Source organism: Sander vitreus, chromosome 14, assembly GCF_031162955.1.
Source record: "Sander vitreus isolate 19-12246 chromosome 14, sanVit1, whole genome shotgun sequence".
NCBI classification, from domain to species: Eukaryota; Metazoa; Chordata; class Actinopteri; order Perciformes; family Percidae; genus Sander; species Sander vitreus.
Window position 1 is genome coordinate 11,893,267 of NC_135868.1, and position 14,852 is coordinate 11,908,118.

Consider the following 14,852-nt stretch of genomic DNA (forward strand, 5'->3'; position numbering starts at 1 on the left):
TATTGCTTCAGAAACTAACATTTTAATGGTAAAGAAAAATATACGTATCCTCAAAATACTTATCTACATTTCTTATATTTGGAGCGGCAGTAGCTCAGTCCGTGGAGACTTGGCTAGGAAACCAGAGGGTGACCGGTTCAGGTCCTGCATGGACCAAAGTACGGAGTGTCGACTGTTAGCTGGAGAGGTGCCAGTTCAGCTCCTGGGCACTCAGTTCGCTACGTAGAGCAAGGCACCGAACCAGCTATGTGGCAGCTCCTTGTACACCTCTCCATCAATGCATGTCTATGGGTCCTGTGTGTGCATGCGTGTGTATTTCAGGCCTGTGTGTGTAATGTTATAACAGTAATGTTAACAACAGAGTGTAAAAATTGAATTTCCCCCATTGAGGAATTAACAAAGTGCTTATTTCTTTCTTATAGTATATTTGTTCAAAATAGTTTTTCAATGTAGGAGTCAAGACAATTTTAAACTTAAAAGTCCAAAATGTAATATATTTACTGTAATAAATCCAAAAATGACCCCAATGCGTCATCAGATATCATCAGGAAACATGCTAAGTTGAAATAAAATCTTTTCTGACAACAATGCTAATGCCAGTATTTTCTCCTTTTGAAATTTCCGTTCCGTGACGGAATTTCTGTTTGTGTTTTGGCCTGTTTGTTATTATCAACTGCCCAGTTTGTCAGCCAGGCCGGGTTGCCAGATATACCTGTAAAAACATAAACCCAGCGCGCTACAGCTGTGAGGTTAGTACAGCCATAAAAGCAGCAAACAAACGAACAGGATCAACGGAGATTGATTTTACGTGACAAAACAAAACGGCATGTTTCTAATAGTTGCGTGACCAGAGACGTAACAAACCCATCTGGGTAAATATTGGAGATGTATTTGAAAGATGGAGACAGCTTAGAGCCCAAAAGGACGCAGAGTTGGCTAATTTCCTCCTGAACAGGTAACCATTAGCTTCAGGCTAATTTATCACAGCTACTAGGGGCGGGCATTTTATGTCATTTCAACATTTGTGTAGCTACTCACTTTGAATTATATAGCTAGAGTACCCAAGTTGGTTACTCGCAAAAACAATTGAGACATAGCCAGTGAAGTGATCCCGACTGGTCCTAGCTAACGCCGCCATGCTAACCCTGCCAACTGCTAACGTTACCAGGATCAGGCAAGCAGCCACGGCTGTTTACAACGGTGAATTACTTGAAGCCAAGAGAGGGGGGCTGTAAATCGGAAAGAGAGGACCTTGAGTTTGCAGTGTGTTTAGCGATTGTTGCCGTAATTCTAAACCAATAAAGTGTGTTCAGTCGGGTGGAAAAGGACGGCAAGGTAGTGGTATTTTTAGCGGTTCCTATCGTAATTCTAAGCCAAGGAAGTGTGTCTGTCTGGCGTGTGGAGAGGACAGCGAGGTTGTGGGATTTTTAGTAGTTCCTACGGTAATTCTAAGCCGAAAAAGTGTGTCTGTCAGTTGGGTACAGAGCTCCACGTGAGCAAGGGCTTTTATGACTGTCAATATAGCCAGCATCTAACGTTAGCTACTCTGCTGTGCTGTGGAGTAATGTCTGGCTATGTGAGACAAGCGTTGAGCAACATTGTTGTGGATGCTCCGGTATCAGCCTGGCAACCAACGTGAACTTCGAGTCTGGGGAGGAGGGGGTGGGGGAGACGACTCTCTCCAGTATTTTGAATTTGTATTGCAGTAACTATTTTAAACACTAGCTGTCAATTTTACATATTGCACCTTTAATGTTGACAATACAAAAATGCCTTGTTATTTACTACTACTACTAAGTTCTGCTGACTTTAACTGACTCACTAGAGCTGCAGCTGCTTCCAATCTGGCCAGTATATTGTTAGAAATATTACAATGCGTGCTCTTACTTATTTTCAGTGAAATGTTGCCTGACCTGAGACTGTTTGGATGACACCTGGACAAGTTTTTTCTGCCTGTGCAGAGAAGCTACCTGGTGAGTCAATCAACTTTTTTAGTTCAGAGCTTATGTTATTATAATGCACAATTACCTTTTCAGTAAGCACCCAACTCTGGCACCACGTTTCATTATCACCCAGCATTCAGTGGTGCTAACACGACTCAGTCAGTGCTATTACACAACCATCAGTACCTTCTGTAAATACAAACTCACAGCCAGGTTACTTTCAGTGACCTTGTCCGTATCATTGGAGGCCATGAACACCGAGTGGAGGTTAGTGATTAAAGGTGTCATTCCGCCGGGTAACCTTGGTGGTCAAAGGAATTCTGGGTATATTACCTTGCAGAAGGCCAGACCTATATCGAACGCCTCAGAATGAACCACAAGGTTGATTGAAAAATGGGTATTTGCATACAAGGCACTGAGCAGGGGCTGGCAGAGCAGCAAACCCTGGCTCTCTGCTCGGGTGGAGGTGGCAACGCTGATGGGGAACCAGTCCTCATTAAGCAGAAAAGCATCATTTTCTGAAGCTTTCTGCTCTCCCTCTCTCTCTCATATACACACACAATAGGGCTGACACTAGTTTGAAAATATAACTGAAACCTAAATAACTAACCTGTGCTGTGTGTTTAGAATGAACTGAGCTCTGCTCATAAATAATACATATGATGATAGATTGCTGATGAACTGTCTAATGAACAGGAGGCAGAAGGGGGAGGGGGGAGCAGGGTTTTTGCTGACGAACAGCATTTTTTTTTTTTTATAGATTTAAAAACTGAGAGCTCGCACACACAGCACGATGCAGGAATGCTAATGTCCCTGGCATTTTTGAAACTGCTGTTATCTTCCTGGCACTGCACATTAGCTAGAGATATGGTTTCCCTGGCACTAATTTACTCCTTTAAGGCAGGCGCTGGAGGTTAGAATCAAAACTTAATGGAATCTCTAATTCGACCAAAAGTTCATTCCCGTTAGGGAAATTAAAGCCTGCTAATTAGGGATTACAACCAGTTTTATGAATTTCAAATGCCAAGTCAGAAGTTGTTACAGATATTAGGAAATCGTGACAATGCAACAAGTAAACTTTTTTTTCAGCAGACAGGATTTATGTTTGACAGAAAAGAGAACTAGAGAGCTTGATGTCCCAATTTACATTAGTCCAGGATCAAATGAAAAAAATAACCGCGAGAGATGTTAATTTGATTATCTACAGTCTCTCTCGTTTTATCCAATCACGAACCACAATTTTTAACAACAGCTGGGGGCTCGTGGGGAATAAACCTCCTGGTATTAGACCAATTTCCACATGAGGAATCCATCTTTTGCAGTCGCCGTGTGTCACACTTGCTTTTCACATCATAAACAACGACCTCAGGCTGTATGTGTTATTCTCTTCACTACATCATTTAACTCTTAACAATGTTCTCAGCGGTTATTCTCCCTGCCACCATACTGCACTGTATGCCTATACTTCCTTTGCATCTCTGTCATTTGCTATATGAGGAATACCATATTCATTTCCTGTGCTTCCTGTCATTGACTGTCACCTGTGACACAGGCTTCCATGCAAGACAGCGCTTTTCTTCCTTGCATCATGTGGTAAATGAGCGTCACTTCTTTCTCTCCTTTCTCTTGATTCCTTTTCCTCTCCCACATTTACACACACACACACACACACACACACAGCTCCTTCTCTTTTCCCTCTCACTCTAGATCCCGCTGTTGACAGGTGGTGGGAAGGATTTCACAGCTGTAACTCAAAAAAAATCCCATGATATTAAAAACGTGACAATATTTCTTGTCAAGCTGAAAAGTTGCCTCGTGATATCAGTACACAAGTGCAGAATTGCGTCGGTACCAGAGTGTGTAAGCACAAGCTTTTCTGTCCCCTTTGCATGTTTCACAGAAGCCTAATAACTGCAGGTATTAGGTCTGAAGAGGAGCCAGTCATTTGAGTTTGTGGCAAAACCTTTCATAGTGCTCGTTTTTAATTTTGTGACTTTTTCCAGTCATATGTCGTCATTGAAGTTTTCTTTAAAAAAGTGGTAAAATCTCGTCTCGTGAACCCAATCTAGTGTATCGTCTTGTCTCATGAGCAAGTAACAGCATATTGTTTTGGAATGAGATGTTCATCGATTACATATGGGTGTAATGTTTGAGTGTCCACATACTTTTGTCCTATTAAGGCAGACAGACAGACAGACAGACAGACGTTTGCTGTATCTAAATCATACAAAACATATAATAAACATGTTGCCAAACACATGCTGGACTAAAAGAAAAATCCACCAAATGTAATATTGTAGGTGTTAAGTTTTCATGGTTATATTTTCTTTTCCAGTTGTTGTGGCAGTTACAATTTGTGTCCTGCAAATACAACCCCTGGTAATGAATGTATGTGGGTACAATTCTACTATTGATGCAGTTACCTATTCTGCGCTTTTTCCTGGTTTTACAGCAGTGCCTCCAAGTTGCTTGTTCTGATACAATACGCATGAGCACAAGAAGAAAGGTTGAGGTCTTTAAAGATACTCCACTTCCTGACACACCATTAATATTCTCCATAAAGACTCTTCCTCTCCTCTACATCTGAATACCCTTCCCCCTCCTCCTCCTTCCTTATCCACACTTCCACTCCACTCTCTGGCTTTACATCTCTGCACTGCCTTATATCTCTCTCCTAGATCTCCTTTTTTTTTAATGCTTCCCTCCCCCAACCACTTTCTTCCTCTTCCTTTTAGTTATTTTTTTGTCATAACTTTTTCTACTTTCTCTTCCTCCAGGGAAGTGGCACAGAATCCCTTTAAGTGCTGCAAAAGCAAATCTATTTATCATAACCGTCAATCTCTTACTGTACGTATGTTATGCTATACTGAACGACACACACACACACACAGTTTCACTCATGTGTACTTACACTGTACTAGAAAGACAAGTGCATGTGCGGTGAGCAAAAGGATTTCTAAATAATAATACAATATGTGTGATTTACTCTCTCAAAAGCAATAGAGCAATAAATTAAAGGGAGGTAAATGGGCGGTAGTTCCCACTCTCCTCCCACGCACAGCAATGCAGTTGAGCGAAGCGGTCTTTGGGGACTTCCCATTGACTCCACACAAGGTGAGAACGGCGCAGGAACAGAAGGCTGAGCAAAAACACTTCAAACGACACGGCAGGAAGACAGAGCTGGTGCAACGACAAGAGAGGAAACACAGGCGCAAGGGAGGGACTGCCCAAAAGAGACAGAGAGGGCCAAGACGAGAAGACACAATCATTACTTTGCTTTCACTGACAGTCAATCTAACAAGCATCTATGCACACACACACACACACACACACACACACACAGAGAGAGACAGCATGAAAACACCTTAAAAACCACCTAATAGCAGCCAGACACACACAGAATGAGAGTGCTCAGCAGGACATTGATATTCTATACACCCACACACAGAATGGTGAAGATCTGGACTCGTCTCTGTGCGTCTCCCAGTTTTACACACTATACACCGGTCTAGACACAGTCCCATGCAGCATTATACAAGATGTCATATTAGAAATGTGGCTATTATTTCCATGAGAACACCACACGCACAGATGTACATAGCCCAAAGCAGCAGAATAGCAGCTGAACCAACCAAATAAATACCTTAACAAACAAAGCACTGCAGCAGATTGGTACATAGCCAGAGGAGAACAGGAGCACAGTTTTAACAAGGGAGTATGGTGAGCAGGACCACTGGCTTTGCTTCACAATTCCACTATAATCTACTCATTAATAGTGAAGCATTTAAAATCTAGTGATAACAAGCAGGGCGCCACCCCATCTCGCCCCTCCTCAAATCACCCCCCTCGGCTGTAACAAATGCAAATAACAGACTGCACTGTAGGACTGTTTCTCTTACCAACACTGATCCAGAGATTGGAGACAGGGGGAAGGAAGGGAAAGGAACACCCCCCCCCCCAGGATGCCAGTAGTGTGAGATGAGTCACGTATTGTCCATATGAATCAATGGGTGAGAACACCAGGAAGGAAAATAATGCACGTGTGTGAGTACAGAGACATGATTATGCATGTGTCATAGCTCATGTATTAACCATAACTGAATTTACACATCAAGGCAGCAAATGAATTCCAAATAGATTTTTGATGCAGACCAACACGAGACCTGATTAAATGATGAGGTTGAAGATATGGAAAAATGGCGCCACTGACAGAGCTCTACTCTGATCCGCTGACTTTGTATTAAATATTCAGTTTGAGTATGCCATTGCGACAATGACCCTCCTTTAAAACATAAAATGTACCATCACTACAACTTTCCCGCACCCAATTGTCCCCCATAAAACCAAGGGCAGAATCAAAGCTGTTCGCAGGCTTCTCATTTTTAGATTTTATAAGCTGTATTAACATTTATTTTGTGAGTTAGCCAAATTACAAAATGAACCTCTTCACTGTTATCTGGTAAACATGCATCACAAGCCAGTGTTGAGAGTGAAATGTCAGCATGTACTGTGTTGTTTTGATATTCAAAAAGTAAGCGAGGATTGTGTGTTTTTGCTCTTTGTGACTAACTTGAGTCCATCAGTGAATAAACTTATTGCTGGTTTTACTGTATGTAAAAGACTATGTTTTTGAGTACCATGTAAAGCGCTATATAAATAAAATGTATTATTATTATTATTATTAGCTAGCTTTAGTTTACAGTTCTGCACATTGTAGCTACACAACAGTCGAGCACTGACCAACAGCTAATGCTAGCGGATGGTAAAAAGAAGCCACAATTCCTGTTTTACTTTAAATACATCACATTAATATTTAAATCACCTTAATTGGGATCTCTGGACATTCAGAGATGAGCAGCCGCTTGTTCTGTCAGTCTGTAAAAATATGAGTTAGCTAACATAAGATTAGCTTAGCATCACAAGGGGAGACAGAGCAGGATACATTTAGATATCTGATATCTGTTTTAATAATCAAGCCAGCAATGTAATGATTTGTGTAATGAAAAAGTTATTTTAAGGTATCACTAAGGTAAAGTATCACTGAATGTGTGCTACAGTAAATTAGTCTGATTTTAATGATTGATTTATTATTTTTCATCCATATTATAATTTCTCAATTTTCATTTATTCAGTGTAATTGAGAACAAAATTAGTTACGTGTCTAAAATAATAGCCTAAGTGTAATAAAAATGATCTCTCTATCATTTCATTATTATTTTGTAGCACTCACTGGGTGTTCTGCGTTCACAGTATTGTTTGTTGTCCCCCTTATATGGAGCAGTGACCCCCCTAGAAAAGTACTAATGGGCCCATTTCACCACTTCCACAACAATCCTGGCTCAAACTGTGTGCAATGCGTAATGGCTTGTGTGTACAGGTCATACTGTTGAGTTTACGACTACAGGTTCACGCTCTTTTAAATATTTTATTTGGCGACTCTGTGTAGCTACCTCACCAGGCAGAAGTATTTCAATATATGCAGATGTCAAATATGAGCAGCACAGCCCTCCAGCTTCCTCACAAGAATATAACTTTAATTTTTTTTTGCTAGTAGCTTCCTGTCCAATCCACTTACATCACACTTTCAAGCTCTAAAGACTTTGCTATTATATTTGTAATAGAACAGTTTCTCTTGAAGATGTACTGATTTAAATATTCCCTCTAACAATATAAGAGGAATACATTAAGCCACTGGAGGTGGTGGCTGCTGCTGCTGAAGGGTCAAATTACCTTTAGTCATTTTAGATGCACAGAGCACTAGAGATATTTCAATTTTCTTCAAAGTCTCATTACAGAGACAACGCCTGCCAAAGGGTCTCAGGCTTTTCATATAATTACATCCTCAAAAGGAAAAATCTCAATTATAACAGAATATCTAATTATTACACTGCACATATTCTAAATTGCCCTCGCATGAAAGGAAAACTGGAGCCGTATGATCCACTAAGCTGTGAGGACAGTTTCCACTTCTCGTAACACCGCTGCTGTTAAGCACCCAAGAGCATTAGAGAGAAGACCTGTCACGGCTCAAGACCTGAAGGGAATGAACAGAGAACAAGATATGACAGAGCACAAACCTGTGTCCTCACTCGCTGCCTTTTTTATGAGGGGACACTGATAACTCTGAGGGCGCTGGTCGGTGCAAATTACCTCCTCAATTGCCGTACCTCAGAAGAAGCCTTCTGCTTTAATAACAAAACAAATTATTTTGACCAACTGCTGTGGGTGCCATATCGTTTTCCAGGCCATGTTGCCTAACAAAGCCCATTTCCCAAATAATCAAACTCCAGCCAGAGACCATCCACATATCAACAGCTTTGATCTTTTCCTACATGGCAGCCATTTCCATCATAGCAGCAATGTAATTTCCCAGTGGGTAACGGGCACAGCAGTGCAGACTCCCAGTGTAATGTACTGTGGAGCTACCATTTGGAAGTTGGAAAGCCCTCTTTGTAGAAAGCATTTGCATTCAAATCATTGAGTCTGAAATTGGTTCTACCTGGCTGGGATCAGGACTATCTCCTGTGGGTTCCCACCACCAGTTAAGTGCAGTTTTTATAACCTTGGAGCGCAAGAAATCGCTTTTGATGGCCTAACTATGTTTTTCTTTGGACTACTAAGAAAGTAGCTCACCCCCCCACACCTGGGATAGCTCTAGATGAGTCTTATGGTACTTTCCCATCAGAGCCCATGAACAGGCCATAATGGCCCACCAAACCTGCCAATTCCTCATAATAATGAAGCTGAGCGGACTTGGGGTGCCTCTGACCTCAAGAGGGACCAGAGAGGATAAAGAAGTGGAAATACCCAACAGGATGGGAGACTTTATTGTGAAAGAGTACTCAAGGTTTTTTATGATTTCCCTTCAGTTCACATCTATTAAATTCCAGGTTGATTAAGTGTTCCCTCTTGAGGTGTTATCTGTATCTTTTAATTGAACTCACGTTCTGTGCACTGTAGAGTCACATTAGTGTTTACCAAGAGCAACAGCCATTTGAATGAACATTAATAAAAGTGTGCTCTTTTCTTTTGTCTTTGCAATTACTTTCACACGTGTGACTCTAAGTGTGGAGAATTCTAAACAATGCAATTTATTTTTACTCAGCTTGCTTAAGTGTTAAGCAGACAGTGAGACATTTTGCAAAAATATATACTGTATATACCAATGTTCTCGCCTAACCTTTGAATCTGTGAAGCAGGCAGAATCCAAATGTATGCTCTGATGAAAACCTTGTCATTTTTATCTTGTGGAGAATTATCTTTGTTTAAGTCTCAGACTTATTCCAGAACAGCGGTTTCTTTAATCTGTGCTTGGCCTCATGTTTTTTTAACCTTTGTCTTGTCTGAAGCGCTTGCTGCTGCTCTACCAAGACCTTGTTTAGTGTAGACATAGTTAAGGCCTCCATGGAGTATCAACCCCGGAGCAGTGACTGACAAGCCCGTAATAATCAATTCTCAAGCATGCTGTTCCAAGGCAATACTTCATCTGAGCTTCCCGAGCTGAGCTCCGAATACTTCATGGAAATACTGACACCGTGAAATCCAATTAAAAATGCATTTGGACATTGATCACCTGATGCACCCAGATTGATTGCTGCTCAGAAAGCAACCTGGTAGTGTTTTTGTTCGGCCAGAGTCCATTCACCTCTCCATACCATATAAATGTATTGATCTGCACACCCACTCTTGGATCCATATGAACCATTAAAACATCCTTTCAGTGTTTCTCCATCCATTTATGTGACACATAGCACACTTCTATGAGCTAAAAATGGCCAGCACTCCGCTTAGCAGACCAATAAGCTTTGATACACCTCTGCACATCTAAAGCATAATGAAGCAAGGTGATAATAAAGTTAACTATCCATTTAAAAGCACTCTTCATCAAACTAATCTTCGTGATGTCTGGGCCTGATAAAGAACATAAAGCATTTAGATGTTCACAAACTACTTGAATAGTTGAGGAGAGGAATACTTCATCACAGATGGAGAGACATGTTTAATAAAAAAAACGTATAAAAGGTCAATTTGCACTTTTCAATCAGTGGTATTCACACATTATCATTTAAGACAACTGCAACCAGGGGACAAAAATACACGCTAATGCTGTTTGTGTGGTACAATGAATGTGAAAGAATAAATGTAATGGCAGCGAATAAGACGCATTTGTATGCAAAATTGCCGAGACAGCACAGAGACGGGGCTGCGGGCAGACAGACGTGCATGTAATCAGGTATCAAATCGGCTTGTCTTCTGTATGCTCCGTCTGCCGCGTGTTGCACAGGGCAGAGGGGCAGGTGAATGCTATAGTCTCTGAGCATTGGTCCACATGAATGACCCAGCCTGTGTCCACATTAGCACGGATCAACTCCCGTGGGTATCATCTCGTCAGAAAACAGCAACACATTCGGCCAAATGAGCTAACTTCCATATCCAGTAAAACCCACACTCTCTTTCACCCTTTCGGATTTTTGGCCAACTCAATCAATCCTTCACTTGCTTTCTTCCTCTGAACGCCTGCTCCACTTTTAACCTTTCTAGCGTAGCATGTTCTCCTTCCAATCTCTCCATTACAGTACGCCCACCTCTCCCCTACAGTAATGTTCTTCTCTAAATATCTACAAGCCTTTCCCTGTTGGGTGTCATTGTTCTCTTCTGCCCCGCAGGGAACCACCTTCAACTCTAGCTGGGTCTGCACACACCCACACAGACCGACCTGGCGGTTAATGAGCCAGTTGAGTAAGACGGCACCTCGACTCAACATTGATCACCAGGCCTCTGTACCTTGAACTCTCAAGGAGGCTATTTGTCAAAGTGCTAATTTATTTTGTAGCACCAGTTATGGTGTGTCGGCGATTGGGTTGTTTTTTCTTCATGTGGTCTCAGAGCCCGACAGACACCATTTCAGATCAAATTCAGGGTCATAATGTGTAGCATGAAACACGCAACTCACTGCAAATCAGCCACAAACAGCAAAGGGAGACTTTCATCTTGCTGAGCAGGCAAGGGAATGGCGATTTAGCAAAGAGACGTGTGGCACATTTTCAAACTCAATTCCCTTCTATTTCTTCCCATGCCTGTGCAAAGGCTTTTTACTTCAGTGTCCTGCTAAGTTGTAAACATCAGTAGACACACTGTGTGACTTATGGAAGGAGTGGGAGAATGAATGAGAGCTGCGCTGTTTTGATCATGCTGACATGGGGTGCCCAATTATGGAGAATCGGCCTGTCTAACCAGCGAGGCCAAACACCTGATGGGAGGAGGTGGCAGGAGCATGGGATGCTGCTTGTGGGTAGGCGAGGCTACCGCAGTGCACCGCTGCTCCCAAGATGTTCCACATCTACCCCCTCTAATTGGCAGATGGCCTCAGATGTGAGATGATTTAATGGCCTGCGTGTGTGTGTTTTTTCCTGCCTCAGTCAGCCATTAGCAGGGACATCTGTAACGAGTTGGCTAGGCGCACTGCTGAGAGCGGAAGCTGAGAGCAACACTTTCTCATGGGGGTAGTGCGATCGTGACGGACTTAGGCAGTAATCAAAGCACTCTGAGCTATTTGTTAGGGTTATGATAATCGAGACATCTCTCTTTAAATTGTCCCAGGCCTAAGAAAAAGCTTTAATAAATCGTCTGATGAGGTTTACTTTAGAAAAGCTGCAAAGAATCAAACAGCCCTGTATTACTGGGTACCCTTTTGACTTTCAATACAGAGCAAGACATTTCTAGCTGCGCGTTATCATAAAAAGCCATTTTCATGGATTTGGCACAAACAGCTTGGCTTCCAAGTGATCCCATTTCTTGCAGCTGTGCCGTAACCATCTGTGCTGAATGCTGCGCTCAAGGGTAAAACATTAAGGCCCCAACCAGAGTTTGGTCCTAAAGGCCCCTGGTTTCTGGCTATCTGTGACTGCCTTCATTTCGTACGGCTCCCTCCTGAGTTTGTCTCTATAACCAGGGCTGGATGAGGGAAGGAGCTGCATCGTTGAACAAGTGAGGCCTTCAGCTGGTTCTCTATGCATGTCCACAGAGTGGTGGAGAAGTAGCTCCGAGCCTAAGGCCTTTTAAATCTTGATGGTCATCAGTATTCTTGCCATAGCCTGAGGATTTGTCTGTTACCTGCAAACTGGGTCAATTTTTGCATTATTTTAGAGATTTGTATCTCACTGTTGAGAAAGGAAAGGTTCTGCACACACAGGCATGTGGACCCACACCTGCACTTTGTCTCCCTCTGTTTCCCTCCCTCCCTTCATCTCTCTCTCTCACACACAGAGTATTCTGAATACATTATTATGAGCACATATTTGTCACTTTAAACACATAAATGTAAATGAAATGCCACAAAATGTGCTAACACTGAAATGAATGACTACACTGAGGAACCTTATCCATGCTGTCAAAACCATTTTAGACTGTGCACATGCCGAAAGACTAATTAAAATTGATAAATAGGACCAAAACTGACTATGACACTCAAAAACCTGTGCACTTTAACAGAGCTTACATGCAAGTATCAGTTAATATACCACTTCTGCAGTCATGAATCTCAAATAATTCTGAATGTGACTCTGTCATTCACACATTAACATTAATGAGAAGGTGACAGTGCTGCAGCAGCACCTTGACCGTGTTTCCATCAGGTTTTTACTTAAATACAGTTTCTAATTCCAATCATCTACTGTATATGTGTACTCTCAGCTGAAAGCCTGTGAGGTGAATGAGGACCAGGAGCAGATGGGGGGGTGTAAATGCAGTAATGAGATGCAGAAAAAAGGGAATTGAGGGGGACAGGACGGCTGTTGAGACACAGCAGCAAAATAAGAGGGAAGAAAATAACCAAGTATGAGATACAGAGAGGGGATAGGAGAGACCCATGTCTGAGGTGCATACAAATGGACAGGGGGGGGGGTGAGAGGAGATAAAAGAATGTGAGAAAGATGGATTCACTGTTGGCTAATGAGAAGACAAAGGCAGTAGAATCCACATTGATCTTTTCCCCACAGCAAGCTGGCTTATAGCTCACAAGTAGAGAGAGACTGGGGAAGCTTACCTGAGGTAAGCATACCTTACATTTATAGGAGGAATCTGAGTCCATGGATAGGCTTGTGTGTGTGTGTGTGTGTGTGTGTGTGTGTGTGTGTGTGTGTGTGTGTGTGTGTGTATACATTAATGTGTTTGTGTGGCTGTGGCAAGCATACTTATTTATAGTGACCGTACATATTCAAGAAGATTATTGGAAGTTTAAGGTGTGTGTATATAATTATGTAGCCTATTTTTGCTGCATTTTGGCAGGTAAGGTGACAAGCTACACTTGAGTGAAAGCAGGGGTAAATGAAAATATGACTGCTTAAGTCATTATTGTGTGTATGAAGCAGAAGATTTACTAAATGTGAAATAGAAATCAAATATGTATACCATAACCATTCTGCACAGGGTGGAGAGAAAGAACACTGTAGGAACACTTTACCTCTGGAGATGCATTACTGTACTCTGAATAAATTGAAGAAGAAAGAAATTTGAGGCTCGAAATTATTTTAGATATGAAAAGAAAGAAGCAAATATTTAATGAGACATTTGTTGACTATCAGGGTAATAGTCAGTTTAATCTTAAAACGGGAAATGATTGGCTTATTGTAGCTATATAATGTAGGCTATTTCTGTTGTGTTTCAAGGTATAGGCTACATGCTGTAGGCTAAACAAAAGAAATCGCTGCAAAGGGTGACCACTCTCAGTAAACAAGTTATCAGCACAGGTGCGCATCAACAAAGAGGAACACAAGTTAATTTGCTGTTAAACACGGACAGCGCTGCGTTACGGCTGCAGAAAGCCACTTACTGTAGGTTTGAGCTGTTCCAGTACACCGCATGCCGGTCGCTGGCTCTCGACAGGTGCAAGTTAGTAAGCGCCAGCGTGATGAGGCTGAGGGAAAACGTTGCGAGAGCCATAATCCCTCCGGGTGCTCGTCCAGCCCTGGTTCCCCTCTCTTCCTTCTGCGTCCCCGCTCCTTCTGTCCCAGGCGATGTCTCGTTCACAACATCCCAGCGGTCAAAAAACGCCTTTTAAAGTTCCCAGTTACCTTAACAACGGATTGAATCAGGGTGACTTCTGAGTGGTTACGTGTTCTTCAACTCAAATCCCATTGCGACAAGACCCATTTGGACACCTTCACTTGTGCTAATCTATCTCGACTTCTTTCTTGTATCCGCTGCGCACTTTCAAGTCACTCCTGGTTTTGTTTGGCAATTCTGCTTTCATTAGAGAGGAACAGTACAGGTATTGGTAAGGCAATGTTTGCACATTCAGAACAGACAGCTGAGGCCGGTGTTTACTATTCTTTGTACAGCTTTAAAGCCGCTGGATCTCCGTGGAAAGGTTTGTGTACCTTGCGCTCCTCTCATCATCACCAGCAGCAGCCACACGCTGCGCACACAATGCTACAAACCCGCCCTCTGATGGCAGAGATGCGCTCACATGTCCATCTATGCCGCTGCCCCGCCCCCTCAAAACATGCACTGTGTGTGTGTGTGTGTGTGTGTGTGTGTGTGTGTGTGTGCGCGCGCGTGCGCGCGTGCGTGTATTTAAGTAACCTTGTGGTGAAAATGTTACCATCTTGATTAAAACAGTAAAAATAAGTCGTGATTATTTTAGACTGGACACAATTCTTAAAGGATTGGTTATAATTTTAAGTTTACAGGAGGTTTAAGTCAGGATAAGGGTTTGTTTGAGTTTAAAGTGAAGGTTAGATTTAGGAGTATAGGTTTAGATAATGGACATTAACTTTTACAAACCACAACATATTTTAATAATACAGCACAGGTCACAGCTAGAAAGTAGTGTTTATCTATATAGGCTAGGTTGAGGGTTTACTTTGGGATTAAACTGGGGACACACTGATAGACACCAGCTGTGAAATG

At 42.1% G+C, this 14,852-nt stretch overlaps 1 protein-coding gene across 1 annotated transcript in view; it reads right to left on the reverse strand.

The window, feature by feature from the left end:
• The window catches only part of efna3a (ephrin-A3a), a 60,859-nt gene extending 46,516 nt beyond the window's left edge, over positions 1-14,343 (reverse strand). Inside the window, exon 1 of the mRNA XM_078267685.1 lies at positions 13,774-14,343. Coding sequence (XP_078123811.1) covers positions 13,774-13,883 — 110 coding nt within the window. The 5' untranslated portion in view covers positions 13,884-14,343. The remainder of the gene's footprint in view (positions 1-13,773) is intronic.
• Between the last annotated feature and the right edge of the window lie 509 nt (positions 14,344-14,852).